General features: G+C 38.8%; 1 protein-coding gene across 1 annotated transcript in view; it reads right to left on the bottom strand.

Moving 5' to 3' along the window:
• PTCH1 (patched 1) overlaps positions 1 to 14993 on the bottom strand; it is a 68008-nt gene that overhangs the window by 29795 nt on the left and 23220 nt on the right. The window contains exons 3-12 of the mRNA XM_059873770.1: positions 13754 to 13943; positions 12401 to 12470; positions 12198 to 12289; positions 10583 to 10781; positions 9822 to 9943; positions 8366 to 8513; positions 7381 to 7512; positions 6924 to 7079; positions 6220 to 6318; positions 4814 to 4939 (exon numbers count right to left, since the gene is read on the bottom strand). Of these exons, the coding sequence (XP_059729753.1) occupies positions 4814 to 4939; positions 6220 to 6318; positions 6924 to 7079; positions 7381 to 7512; positions 8366 to 8513; positions 9822 to 9943; positions 10583 to 10781; positions 12198 to 12289; positions 12401 to 12470; positions 13754 to 13943 (1334 nt within the window). The remainder of the gene's footprint in view (positions 1 to 4813; positions 4940 to 6219; positions 6319 to 6923; positions 7080 to 7380; positions 7513 to 8365; positions 8514 to 9821; positions 9944 to 10582; positions 10782 to 12197; positions 12290 to 12400; positions 12471 to 13753; positions 13944 to 14993) is intronic.

Genomic DNA, 14993 nt, shown 5'->3' with positions numbered 1-14993 from the left:
GCAGCACCCAGGCTGAAAGCATACTTAGGATTTCTGAGAGCAGGGCATCTTCTCTCACACCTTTGGAGACCAGTGGTCAAACAAGAGAGAAAAAGGCCTCAGACCTTTTCCTTGGGAAATCAACAAAAGTAAAATTAATCCAAAAGGAATAAAATGGGACCTACTCAAGGGTGTAAAATGAAGGCATTCAGTGAAATGAGATCAGAGAGCAGTAAAAAAATTCCATTAATCAGAAAAAAATTATGTTGGTCACTTCCTGAGAAACATGCTACGGTTTTTGCATCTTTTCATAATGCACAGCTTAAAAATATTGCTGCTGCAACTGTTAATGGAGACAGAAGAATGGCAGTCTGTGCTGGAGGCAGCAAGGGAGCAGGGAGCCAGGCTGGTAGGTATGTGCTGGGGCCCCGCTGAAGTATGTGCTGCTATGTGCCATTCCTGGCAGCCCACCCAAGGAGACCGGGTGTGCTGTATAGCCAGAGGTGATGAACAGATGAGGAGGTCTGTCAGGAAAACTTCCACCCTACTGCTCTCTATCTGCAACTCCCTCCTGATATAGTACAGGCTCAGATCCTCGTCCCCTGCCCCCTTTTCCCTTAGGCTTTAATTCTGCTTGTTAAATTCTCATGTCAGGGGCAGGGGAAGGTAAATGGTGTGGATAAAGGTGGGGGATGAACCACTTCAGCAGAGTAAGACAATGGAATGAGCTTAAAAGCATACATTCTTTCCCTCCAGAAATCCACCACTGCCACCTGGTAATGGATTCTACATTTAGGAAAAAAACTTGTCGTTCTTGTGGTGAGGGAAAAAGTTATTTCTAACACTTCTTGGGAAAAGTTCCACCTCTGCTCATTACTGGATCCACACCACTCCTCTGCTGCTAGGGGAGGAAGTTTCTGATGTAAGAAAGAAGAGGGTGATAATTTTTTACCTTATCTTTCCTGGGCAGAATTTACTGTGTGACAGCCTCTGAACAGTCCGTCTTAGGAAATAATATAGACCAGAAGTAGTTAGACTCCACCATGACTTCCTTCACTTTTACTCAAAACAAAGGGCTATGTTTAAGACATTCCTATTGTAAGCTTCAAAACTTTGAGGATTTCTCTGATAACCTCTTCCTTCAACACCATTTTAAGAAACAAAATACATCTGAAAATTCAGGAGCTACTCCCTTAGAGTCTTGAGCGTGCTTAGAGATGATTCTTATGACTGAGTATTTAGGTCATATTCAGCAATCTCAAAGCCCTAAAACTGCTTAAATAAGGGGCTAATAAGATCAACAAATGAAAAAAAAATTAGAACAGGGAAAGAGCTAAAACAGTACCTACTTGTGCATGTAATTAATTTCAAAGATCTCACTTTCAAAAGAACTAAATTCCACTTTTTAAGTTTTGGAAAGAACTAATCCTAGCAGACTCTTAAGACAGCATCAGACTTGAAGTGTTTGAGTTCCATAAAGTAAAAAACCAACTCAGAGGTAACAAGGAACTGCTTTAGCTGGCAAAATATGACAGAAGCTGAGACAGAAGAAGGCACTGGTGTGCAAAATATGAGTTTCTAATTAGAAGTTTATCTTACAGATGCAGGAAATTATTTATTTTCCCTCAGCAGCCAGGTTACTTTACCAATACTGGGCCTCAAAATTATGCAAAGGTTGACAATTACCTTGCAATGTCTTAAGAAAAGTGAATGAAGAGCAAAACAAGGTCAAGAGCAATCCTTCTTTTTCAAGCCCCTCTGTTAAAAATTCATTATCTAGATGAGAAGATGGTAGTATCTGTGAAAAGTAAATGCAGCAGTATTTTATTGCTTTTTAAGTTTTGCTAGGAAACCATCAAAGACAGCAAGGACTTCTTGTTTAAACAAGTCTGAATAAAAGGGAGAGAGAGGAAGGAATACTGTAAATAAAGGAATACATAAATACATAAATACAGACCACCCACCAAAACTGCCATGGTTCTCTGATTCCAAGTACTGAGATCAAAGTATCACCTGATTTTGATTTTACCTGGTGAAGCTAAGCAAAGCAACTAATAGATGTTTCTTCCTAACAACAAAGGATTTCGTTTTAGTGGTTGCTAACTTTTAAGTGTATCAGTCACATATGTAGCTCTGACATCAATGAATATAAGTCTCCCACTGCTCCTCCTTTGCACATTTCACCCCTTATATATGTATACAGGGCTACTTGTGTTCCAGCAAAGATAAATTACCAAGTGAGAAAAGTTTGAGTAATTCAAACCACAATTTCTGGACACTCATGTGAGCTCCTACACATAAATTCCAAATTAATCACTGTCTTATAAAAGACGTCAATGTTTTTATTCTGAATAATATCAACAAGTTCATACAATAATACAGTATGTTGAAATCTCATCAGAAACTTTTTGTTTGTCATTTTGCTATGCAGACTTTATTTTAAAGTTTCAGTGACTCAGTCTGCAGCACAGCAGTAGGCAAAAATAAATTACTTTAGCCTATGTAAGTTAACTGATTATACTACCAATTACAGCCGTTGTCTCCACATATGTTCCAAAGACATCCTGTCACATTCTGACATTGAAGAGTGAAAATAAGTAAAAAATTGAGCAAAATTTGATCAGATAAGAAAGCATTAATACTGGTGGCTCACACTCAACAGCTCAGCAATGGGATAACAACAAAATGGCCAATTTGTGTTGAATACTTCTTCATGAAATGCATTTAGGCTGATGTAACTTCTGTAAAGCAGGTACTACAGTCTGATGACCTCCAGTATCCTGTTAGGAGCTGAAGGTACCTGTTAAATATTTGAAATTGAGACACAGACTTAGGAGACATAAATAACTTCTTCCAGTGGAAGAAGTGATATACTATCAAAAGTATTTCACATACAAAGCTTAGTCTTTACCATGCAAATGTCATGAGGTGCAACAAAGCCAAGGGCATGGTCCTGCACTTGTACCTGGTATCCCAGTACCAGCCCAGGCTGGGGATGAACAGATGGAGAGCAGCCCTGCCCAGAAGGACCTGGGGCTCCTGGTGGGTGAGAGGCTGGACATGACCCAGCCATGGGCACTCCCAGCCCAGAAAGCCAAACGTGTCCTGGGCTGCATCCAGAGCACCGTGGGCAGCAGGGCCAGGGAGGGGATTCTGCCCCTCTGCTCTGCTCTGGTGAGAGCCCACCTGGAACCCTGCATCCAGCTCTGGGGTCCCAGCACGGGGAGGATATGGACTGTGGGAATGAGCCCAAGAAAGGGTCACAAAGGTGATTTGACAGATTGAGCAATTCCTCTCCTAAGGCTGAGAGAATTTGGATTACTCAGCCTGGAGAAGAGAAATTTCTGGAGGGACCTTACAGCAGCCTCCCAGTACCTAAAGGGGGGGCTACAAGGAGGCTGGAGAGGGGCTTTTCACAAGGGCATGTAGTGACAAAACAAGAGGAATGACTTTAAACTGAAAGAGGGTAGATTTCAATTAGATACAAGAAAGTGGCTTTTAAAAATTTGGGTAGGAAAACACTGGAACAAGTTGCCCAGAGAAATCTAGTTAAAGATGTCCCTACTCAGGGTGTAGGGGACAGGGTTGGGCTAGATGACCTTCAAAAGGTCTGGTACAATTCAAGCTATTCTGTGATTAAAATAAAACAATTCACTATCATATGATCTGTCAGAAGAGACACCTAAGTTTTGGCAAATCAGCAGAGCTAAAGACTGCTAACCATTCAAGGCTTAACATCTAGGTTTAGTTGCCACAAGCATCTGCTAAATGATAAAGAAAACCAGTGAGGCCTTTACATTCGCTATTATCCTCCATCAAATTGCCTATTGAGAAGGAAATGTAAGGAAATTATCAATGCCTCAAGTTTTGGCTTTTGTATTTTTCAGATTCTGTATTATTAGTAACATAATTGTAATCACAAACAGTTTACCAATTTATAGTTTAATGCAGGCATACTTAAATCTCTGAGAACAGCAATAATTGCCACATATATCAGGAAAAATTTCAGCCCTGCCTCTTCTGAGTAACCAAGGGCTCAATGAGAATAAAAATCAATGGAGAACCAGGCCAGAGAAGAAGAAAAATAACTACTGAAATAGTACAGTGCTCTGTAGTGCCATAAATTGCTTGTGTCAGGGGAGAAACTTCCAAACCTTTCTTCAGTCTTCACTTTTAGAATAAGTCCTTCTCCAATATCATAAATATTTCATATTTATGAAGGTGTATTATCGCAAACAAATACAAGAAGACAGAGGAAGGCAGAGCAAGCTGGCTTAGCACATAAAATTCACATTTTCTTTGTACCCATCCAGAACACAATTTTTAAGTTTTCTCCAAGTTTGCTAAAATTACTGTAAGGCAGTAAAAAGTAATTATTAAAATTACAAATTCATATGTACTGCTGTCATTGTAGTTTTTAAGAGCAGCAAATGGACAAACATGAATGAAAGGATTAAATTGCTGCTGAGAAACATTACAGTACACACTTCACCGCAGCCTACTCCTCTTGACTTTGAAACACAAATCCATCTGGGAACTTGTTTCCTCTTAGTTACACGTAGCTTGGGTTTTGTGTTCAACCCAGCTGTGGTGGGACAGAGTATTCTTTCACCTGCTAGCAGGATGTGAGAGACTCTGTGTGTGAGAATAGGGAGCAGGAGAATGGAGAGCAGATAGCAGTTGTCACTGCCCAGGTCTGTGGTGCTGCTGCAGGGAGGTTCTGGCTCAGTGAACCACAGGAGCACCAAAATCAGCCTTCAGTGCCACCACTAACAAGTGCCATCATCGCACTTCCACAGGGCATCAGAGCTAAAGAAACAGGGTATAGACTTACTTGGAGTGAAAACGCTCTTAAAGCCGGAATTGGAATTAGGGCAGCCATAAAGAAAGCAGTAACATTGCTGATAGATGTAAGGGCTACACTTGCTCCTGTTCGCTTCAGACATTCACCTGTTCTGTCCTGCAAAACAAAGGATGCATCTTAAAAGTCAAGTGGACAAGGTGATGTCCTGCAAATTAAGGGGTCATCCTAGAGATGTGACACAGTAGCAGTGAAAAATTGTTACAACTGAATTCTGAATATAAATTCAGAACATGCAAGAAAACTATATACCAAGTTTACTGTTCAGCAGGAACACAGATGAAGTGCTCAAGTTTTTGAGGGCAGAAAACATGACTAGAATTGATTCTAGCTTCAGAACACAAAACTAAATGGGTACTGACAATACATCAAATACATCTGCTGTTGAGAAGGTTTTCATTTTTACCAGTGGAATCACCTGGTGTTCTCATTTTTCAGACAAAATAAACATGTATTAACAGCATGGAGGCATAATAGAGCCACACATCTTGAAAAAATATGTAACAAAACAAACAAAAAGAACTCCACCAAGTCTAGGGAACACACACAAAACCCACCAAGAAATCAAGATAAACACATGACCCTTTCCTAACCCAACAGGCTATTATGAAGCAGACAGAGATTATAGAGTGAGGTTGCACTGCCTGCATACAAAACCAGCTGGAGAGAGCACATGGAAGACTGCTAATACAAAACAAAATCAGCAAATATACACAAGTTTTAAATGGGATGTACTTCAGATGGGAACATTTGGACAGAGACTAAAATTTTAACAAAGGATCATAAAATTGATGACACCTTAGACTTCCTATCAGCTATATGTTAAGCTTTGAAATGTCATGGTCAATTATAAACTTCAGAAAATAAAAAAAAAAAAAAAAAAAGGGAAAATACAGAAAATAACTCAATTTTAGGGCCACAAAAAAAAAAGGAAAGGTAATGTCTTCTCTCTCTTTCCCCCTTATTTATCTCTTCTATTCCATGAGTTCTTTAATTCAAATAATTTTATCATCTCATTGTCAAGCACCTATTTGAGTTTCTTCCTAGATTTGCATTAACTTTCACTGAAATTTTTGGCAGAATTTGGATTATGGAAGTCTGTCTTTATGCAAATGGTTATAAATTCAAATTTCAATAGAAAATAAATCTAAGAGACTACAAAAAAAAGAAAAAGGAAACAAGAATATGTACATTCAAAAATGTCCTAGGACCACATGTATTACTATAATTTCCTATTTTGACAGAAATAAGAATTTCTAGACCCCAGGAAAAGCTATTAAAAAAAAAAACAACTCCACTGATTAATTCTAGATATGAGTATCTGTTCCTATATGAAATTTTTTGTTTTATTTTCCTGCAAATCTCCATTTTGTCATTACCTCAAACGGAATTCTCTTATTCTGTCCTGTTTCACTAAATGCATGTGCCAGAAGGAAAACATCATCTACACCAACTCCGAGAGCAAGAAAAGGCAAAACCTTGGGGAAGAAACAAAACAAAACCCAAATATACTGTGTTATGATTTGCCATGCAGCTAGCCATTAAATGGCTAATTATAGCAACTTTTACATTACACTCTACAGAAATCCAAGGGTAAAATGAAAATGGAAAGGATGCAATACAGGTCTTAACTTTTATTCTTGAATGCAGCTGAGTGATTTAAAAAATACCATTAACAGCTACAAATTCTCACCAGAAGTAATTCAAGTTCTGGATAGACAAATATCTGATAATAATTCAAGTTAGATTCCACATATTTTCAGAACTTGAACATCCTGGTATATTCAGATGCAAAAACAAATCTGCAGCTCCTTAAGTACTTAGGATGCCTCCATTTGTATTGGGACACAGAAAAACCAAACAAGAATTATACAGATTACATAACACCTGTTTTTTCTTCACTATCACTTGTCAGCATGATAATTTAATTTATCACAGCATAAGCTATGAAATAGGAAAACGGCACAAGTAAAAATCTAGAGCCAAAATATTTTTTCAGTACTTTATTTCTCAAAGATTCACTTGTGTTCATTCATTAACAGAGTACTTGCAATTTAAGGGCGGACTTGTGTCTTCCAAATACCTGAGTTGTGGCAGCATTAAAGGAAATTCCAATCAACGAGCACAGGCCCAATCCTGCAGCCACAGAGAGTGCAACCAACAAGACTCCTGCCAGCCCCACAGCACCCTGAGACTTGGCACAGTCCCACCGCAGCATCGTTAAACAGGCATAGGCAAGCTAAGGAAAAGAGGCAGGGAGGGGAATTTGGGGGGGAAAAAAACAAAATATTAGAATGGATCCTTCTCTGTCAGCTGTCTCTCCCCACCCACCTACAGATCCTTACACCTTTTTTAATCAGAATAGACATGTCACAGAGGTTACAAAGTGGAACAGGTAAGAAACCTGAGGTAAAGTTTACAAACTGTAGGTTTTATTTTAAATATTTGTAAAAGTCTCTGGACTACAAACTGGTAACAATAAAGTATATTTTTAAGCCTTGCTCTACTACTGAAGAAAATGAAATAATTCATTTTATTACCATTAGTAAGTAGCCACTAGCTACTCGGATAGCACTGACATCAGAAAATGACTTCAAGATGTCATCCAGGGTGGTTGTGGTAAAGGAAAGCACCTTCTGAGTAGAGTTTTGTGCAACACTTTGATGAACAACCTATGAAAAGAAAAATAAAACTTTGTGTGAATAAAGAATTTTTTCGCTTTATTTTAGTAATTTAGTCAAAAAAAGTCAGTACCATCTTCTACAGCACACAACTGAAATCCAATCTTTTTCTCTTAACGTTCTTGCTAAAGCCCATGCTCTACACAAACATTACAGTGATGCTATACAACACTGAGGTGTTTCCTGATTATTTTCGGGCAATCTGCTGATTATGAGACAGAATTTGCACCCTTCAGGAAAGCCTACTGCACGCCCAGCTCATAACAAACACTTAACTTGAACCCCTTCCTGTAACTCCACAACACAGTACCAGTTCTGCGCTTAACCCAGGCCAGCCATCTCTTTGCCCCTCGCTGCCTGGCCATTTGCAGAGGTCAGAAACAGTGCAAGGTTTGGGACACAGAGGGCAGGTATTGTCACACAGCCTCCTCACCTGGGCTGCTGCTGAGGGAGCAGCCCATGGGAGGCTAATGTTTTCCAGACACCTTTAGAATAATCATGCCAACCAAGAGCTTTTCAACTCCAGCTAGCTCTTTGTTTTTTTTCTCAGCCCCAACTAAACAAAATTGTCCCAGGCAGCAAAAAGTTAAACCTTCATGGCTTCTCATATAGGAATAACCAAGTTTTTCCTACTGGGGAAAAAAAAAAAAAAAGGGGGGGGGGGGGTAAAAACCCAAACCAAACCAAAAAAACAACCAACAAGCCACCAAAAGAACTCTTATAAACAGGGAGGCAATGACTCAGTCCTGAGTTAAGCATATTCCTTAAGGAAACACTATAAAAAGTAGGCAGTGGATCTTAGTAGGACTTTACAGTACGGTATCTAAGTTGTTTTCAATTTTACCTCAACATACATCCTCTGCCAGGCTTCCAGAATTGCTGCTGCCTTGTCCTCGTTCCAGTTGATGTGTGAAACATATTCATACCCCTTGAAATGCTCATACATTTGCTTAGGGGTCATTAACTGAAACATGGTTTGCAAAGCCTGGGCACTGTGACATGGACAGAAGAGAGAGGAGAAATAGGCACAATCTGAGCATTTTCAGGAAAATATTTTCATGGCATGAAGTCCCAAATGCAATTCTAATAGGAGTTCTTGATTTGATAGGGCACATGCTCATATTAAAATTGTACAGAGTATAATTATTCTACTGTGTATCTGGTGCAGTTGTACTGCTCCATGCAAGTATTGAGGCTGAATCTGTTTTCACTAAAGTTAATAAGAGTTTTGACATTATTTTCAGTAGGATTAGCTTCAGGAGAAAAGAATATAACCCTACAAATCTGTTCTAAAATTCATGCTTGATAAGACAGATTGCTGTGAGGATGCCACAGGAGCAGTTATTTCTATGAGGTCCTGTAAAGGCTGGCAAAATGTCATTTGAAGACCTCAGTCTTTTTTACCCCTTGGAGAGAAGTAATAGATTAAACTCCTCAGGCCTAATAAACTGTGGGGAATACACAAAGGCAATCTATCCTGAATTTCCACAGTATGCAATGCCATCCAACAATTTCAGAAGCTCTTATTAGCTAATAATACGAAGAAACCATTAATTAGTAAGAGAAAGAACCATTTTCTTTTTCAATAGAAGTGTCTTACTTGGCTCTTTCTTGAGAGACGTATTAATGTATTGTGTGAATGCTAAAAAGGTTAAAAGTTCTCTGGAGAAAAATTATGCTTCATTTTGTTTAGTATGGCCTGCATTTTTCAGAGAAGCAAATTACATAGTTTTATTCCCTCACTAAAGTCCAGCATTCTAAGTCTTTGTTCAGAAGTCTAAAACAAAGGGTTTGGATTTGTTTTACTACTTAAAACTGTATTAACAATACAGGGACATGAAAATAGACTATTCTCTGTATTGACCTTGAATAAAACACTCAGTGGATATTTTGGAATTCTGAGAGAAATCAAATGAGTTAGTACATTACTCGCAGTATTTTCCTTCCTTTTCCCTTTGATCAAATTTCAAAATGTGATCAAAGGTGTTCAGTGCTTTACACGCTGTTCAATGCTTTATACATACATTCTAAACAAAAAAGCTTCCAGTAAAAAGGTTTCTTTCTGACTGACATACACCATCATTCTGAAATGAGAAGCAGGAAATGATGACCCCACCTTATATTTAAACAACAGCCAAAGCATTCTTTTAAATTCTGCTCTCTTGAGATGTGTCACCCTGAAGCGAAATTTATAACACATGTGAAGGGCAATAGAGTTTGCAACATCCTCCTACTGTGTCCCAAAAAATGAATCCTAACAAATTAAAACTGACATTTTCTTTAAATATTTTTTTTTTTACCTGACAAGTTTACCAGAACTGTTCTTGACTGTACCACCTATAATCAGCTCCTCCTGCCAATGCATGTATTTTCTTGATAGTCCATAGCATCCACCACTCAAAACAAGGGCTACATCAAGAGGCTAGAAAAAGTTATAAAGAAACAGTTAACAGGTTTCATAACTCTATAAATTCATACCTTAATTCAGCATCCAGTGAACTAGAATCATGGATTTTAAAGACCATCTGGGTAGTCTACTAGAAGAAAGGCATTCAACAAATCAAGCTAAGAAATCACCTTGTTGACCAAATGGCAATTCCTCCAAAGTCTGATGTGACTGATGAAGGGATACATAAATTTGAGGCTTATGACTTCTAATTCATCACCAAAAATCAACAAAACTTGTGCTACTTGAGGAAAGGCTTTCTGCCTGGCATGGGGGTGCAGCAGCAGCAGCTGTGTTCCAGCAGTGGCTATTGTCTGTCTGAGGCACCAGTCTGCAGAAATGCCACATCACTGCAGTGCCACAGCAACAGCTGACAACTGTACTTTCATTCTAAATGTAGAGGATTAAGCATTGCATCACACAACGAGGCAAAATCCATGACAGTGAGCTAACAGTGGTTAACAGGAACAGAAAAATGACATCATGCAAGAACACAAGCTATATACAGCTTGGAAGAAAATGGTACTTTCTTCTAGTCTGTTTGACCTTCCCCCCCAACATTCCCCACCCCCCAGCCTCCCTTGAAAAGACATGCACAAGGACAAGCAAACTTACTTTGGTGGAATTTTTATTGGGAGCTGTGATTGGGCAATCGGGATCAGCAGGATTCAGGCAGGGTCGATCCATATAACCATGACCAACCTCCGCTTTATTCAGCATTTCTTCCCAGCTCTCCACTTGGTAGTTTATTTTCTTTAACTCTTCCAAGAATTCTAAGGGGTCAAAGTTGATCCACTGCAAAGGAGGCTTCCCTCTGCAAGAGCAACCAGGAGAAAAAGACACATAGAAAGAAGACAAAAGTTCTGAAATAAACATACTTTAAAATTCATGTTTGAACAAATAACTGAGTTATTTTCTGCTACAAGTTAAAACCTTTTCTGGTAAAGCTGTTTCATAAAATGTAAGGCATGCTTTAATGAGATTTGTTTATGTACTTTTCTTGAAGCCCAGTTGTAATTTGAACAAAAAATACTTGGTTCTTACAAAGCTATCTTGTAAAACTGGTTAAAAATACTTTCACTTACAAACAAGGCAAAACAAATTATCAAGAACCTAAATAACAAAAAAGCAGCCAACTGCTGCTTCAAAGAATTAGGGGGGAGGGGAAAGGGGCAGAAGAGAGGGGGCTGAGGAAAGAAAGCCTTTCTCATAGTATCAGATTACTTCTTGCTAGTCTAATAATCATCTTGCAAATGTAATCAATCAATATAACTGATCTTTGTTTATCTGTAACAATACTGTGCTCCTTCAAATGCCCTGGCAGCTTGACTATCAACCATCAAGCCTTCCTGCTACCATGGCTGTCACCACTATCACTGTCACGTCTCCCACCCCCCACTTCTGAATTTGTGATGTTGACAGACCAGAAAGGCTTTTGACTGCCTTATTCTGTGGTTCAAACCACACTGTATCTGCTTAACCAGGCTTAAGTCATTATTCTGAATCTCCCAACCAGAAAACACAAACCCCCTTATTTCCCCATCTAAAACTGTACACTAAAGGTTAGGAGATGGCCATTGCAAATTGCTTTTGCAGAGACATGCAAACCAGGACAGAAACAATAACTCAAATGCTAACTCTTGCATAATTAACAGAAAATGCCTGCACAGATTAACAATTAACTCTTTAAAGAACTCAGGGCATCTAATATCACACTCGTAAACTGTGAGAAACCATCCATAAAAGATACTATATGGTTTCTTTAATGGTCTCTGAAGCAAAGGATTTGTTCTTTATTCCTCAGGAAGACTTGGGAATTAACCCAAGACATTTTCTTAGGTCTAAAATTCCCAGCCAACCAATGTTTTGGTATTTTATGGGGTAAAAAAATCCACCAGAAACAACTTTGTTCCGGGGATAAAAAAAAGGCAAAGCATAAAATTCTTAAAGCTCCAACTCAGAATTTACATTTTAATTCACATGCCAGCAACACAGGAAAAATAATAGGGGATTTAAATTGAGGTTTACAAATAATCTCACAGAAATAGGTAAACCTTGTGTTAAATGAAAAAAAAAAATCCATGAGTATTTTTAATGCAGATACCTACACTTCATATTTTATTTTTCCTGTTAAATCAGAATATGAATAAACAATGGAAATGAAACAAACACTGTACAGTTATACAATTTAAAACATTCAGATCAGAAAGTTATGAAAAAACATCCTTACAATAGATAGGCAGTTCCTGACTGTAGCTTTGCTCCCTCCCAGAAGCAGTCCAAAGGAGTGATAATTAAGCAAGGATAAAGATATTCTATGATCTGTCAAAATAAAAAGAGGAAAAACATAGTCACATGAGAATATAATCAATGCAGCACAAGCTGAATCATGAAAATACACAAACTTTGTAATTAAATGCCTGCTACACATACCTGGTCCATGTAACCTGCTTCTGTGATGAGTTCTCCTGATTTGTAACACAAATGTTCCAATTTCCACTGTCTGTAAGAAATATGAAGGACAAATATTTTCTTCTTGCACAATTACTGAGAAGTAATTTTGAAAATGAAACAGACATTTAAAGCTGTGACTCATATACACACACTGGCCTCAAGCAGCAAATCATTGAGTAAGTCAAACATTATTAAAAATAGATATATTGGACCTCACAAAAAAAAAATCCTTTCTTTATTTCAGTTGTTTCCATATTCTCTGTATAACTCATTGAAAATAAGGGAAGTGCTTTAGTACACACAGGCTAGTCAGCACATGTTAATGGGACAAAAATACACTTTATATTTTTGTCAGTCTCATTTATATGAGACTACTTGTGACTTAAGGTATCACATGGTGACACCAGTAAGAGAAAAGCCACCTCCAGCTCAGAGGACTCAAATATAATCAGTGGACCAAGACAGGCAGAGGAAAATAAACCATTAAGATTCCTGCCTTCCTATTTCAGCTGTATTACAACTTCCACTACCATGGCTTCTAATGACTTAGACAGGGCAGGAGCTGCGTAAAAGAAAACTGGAGCCTTAGCAGTAGCTCATGGAGGAACCAGCTGGGTGTGCTGAAAAGATCTGCTGAAAGAGAGGGAGCTTTGTGCCTCACAGGCAGGACTCCTAGGCAAATACTGTCCAAGTAGTAACTCTGGCAGAACCATTTTTCAGGGAGACATCCTAGCCCTGTGCCGGTACCTTCCTGATGTCCCAAGGTGCACCGTTATTTTTCTGTTGGACAACACACAACTGCCAACCATCAGTATGGGGCCACAGACACTCTTGAAGGCACAGTCTGTTCTCTATGTTATTAAACAGCTCCTATTCCACCTGCTGACATTTCCAACAGATAGGCATTTCCCTTTACAGCCAAACTATTGGAAGAACACTAGCCTCTGCCACTGTTTACAGCCATTGTGTACCTCATTATGACATTAGCAAGTGAATTCAACTCTAGTATGGAAGGATTTTCAGTGCTATGAATCCTATCCATAAGGTTCTAGGTTTAAGATCACAGACATTATATCTTTACCTAAAGAAATGCTGCATGCTGTGGCATGTCTCACATAGCACCACTTCCCCCATATTACTTGTTAAATGCCAGTTTATCACAGCTATCACGCCACAGTGTCAAGCTATCAGAAACCAGTGACACTCAAATCAAAACACAGCCCCAAGGGAAAGTCTCAGAAGTGCTAACCATTTGAAAATACATTGAGGAAAGCACGCATCCATTTTTCAGCTACTGTATATGATCAAGAAAACTTTTGATTTTCCCCTCACCTGTTGTACATATAGACATGTACTCTGCTGGCCTGAAGCGCAGACTCAAGGTGCTGTCGGAGTGCTTCTGTTGTTAGTACATTAGCACCATCTTCCTGTGGAGTCTGGATCATGAGCTGGGGGTTGAACATGGCCTCTTCTCCAATCTTCTGCCGTGTGTAATTTAACTCCTGACTCACTCGTCCACCAACTGATGGATAAATATTAAGGACTTCATATTAGCCAGTACCTGCTTATTCTACATTCTCTTGATGAACACTCTCTAGTCAGAAAACCCTCACTGTGTGCAGGGCCTATTCTTTCTCAAACTGATCGCTGTGTAACTCTCAAACTAAGAACAACTTTTAGTATCTCCGAAAAAAACCCCACATTTCTCATTACAATACCTTTACTGCTACTGTACTGAAACACCGATGCATAAACTGGAGTCCCTGTTTTTTCTATATTATAACCAATATCCCAAGTATAAAAATTAAAGAAGAGGAAGAAAAAAGGAAAAACTATACCGGGCAGACCAGAAGAAATACTATGTTACAATTTCTTCTACTTGTATGTAGTCTGCTCCAAAAGCACATTTCAAGAGAATGGCTTTAATTTACACTCGTCTACTAAATAATTTGGCAACGATAGAAGGCAAATGTTTCTCTTTGGTATAAAAAAAAGGGGGGGGGAGGGAAAACATAAGTGAGCAGAAGTATTTCTTTCACCCTTAAATAAAAAAAGAAAAAAATGCAGGTTCATATAAAGAGATGCAATTTGAGTGTAGCAGAAAGGTCTGTCTAATTTACCCCAGTGGCCCAGTACCTGGCTGTGATGCAGGAGATTGCTCATGTGCAACAACATCTGTTTCTAAACCCACACGAGCTGAACAGTGTGCTCCATATTAAAACATGGTGGGGCAAAAAAGAAAAAGAAAAAAAAAAAGAGGCAGAGGGAGACGGCAGAGTCAACAGGCTCTAGAGGGAGCTATACACAATTTGCCTCGCCAGAAAACATTGCATAAGAATGGAAAACTGTCTTCCCTTCCACAAAAACCCCAGCCAGCTAGAGTTCATATACTTCATATAACCTCCCCTGTAGTCTCTCTAGCCAATGCATGTGGGAGGCAATGTCAATTAATTCAGCCTATTAGCTGAATCAAGACCACATCCAGATGAGGAGGACAAGAATGTAAATCCAAGCTACAGATCTGGTCTAATTTGTTCCATTTTTCTCAGTCCTAGTAAGCTTGACACTGGTG

The sequence above is a fragment of the Haemorhous mexicanus genome, chromosome Z (assembly GCF_027477595.1).
Source record: "Haemorhous mexicanus isolate bHaeMex1 chromosome Z, bHaeMex1.pri, whole genome shotgun sequence".
Lineage (NCBI taxonomy): Eukaryota > Metazoa > Chordata > Aves > Passeriformes > Fringillidae > Haemorhous > Haemorhous mexicanus.
Note: the sequence above shows the minus strand (reverse complement) of the source record. Positions and strands in the feature narration are given on the sequence as shown.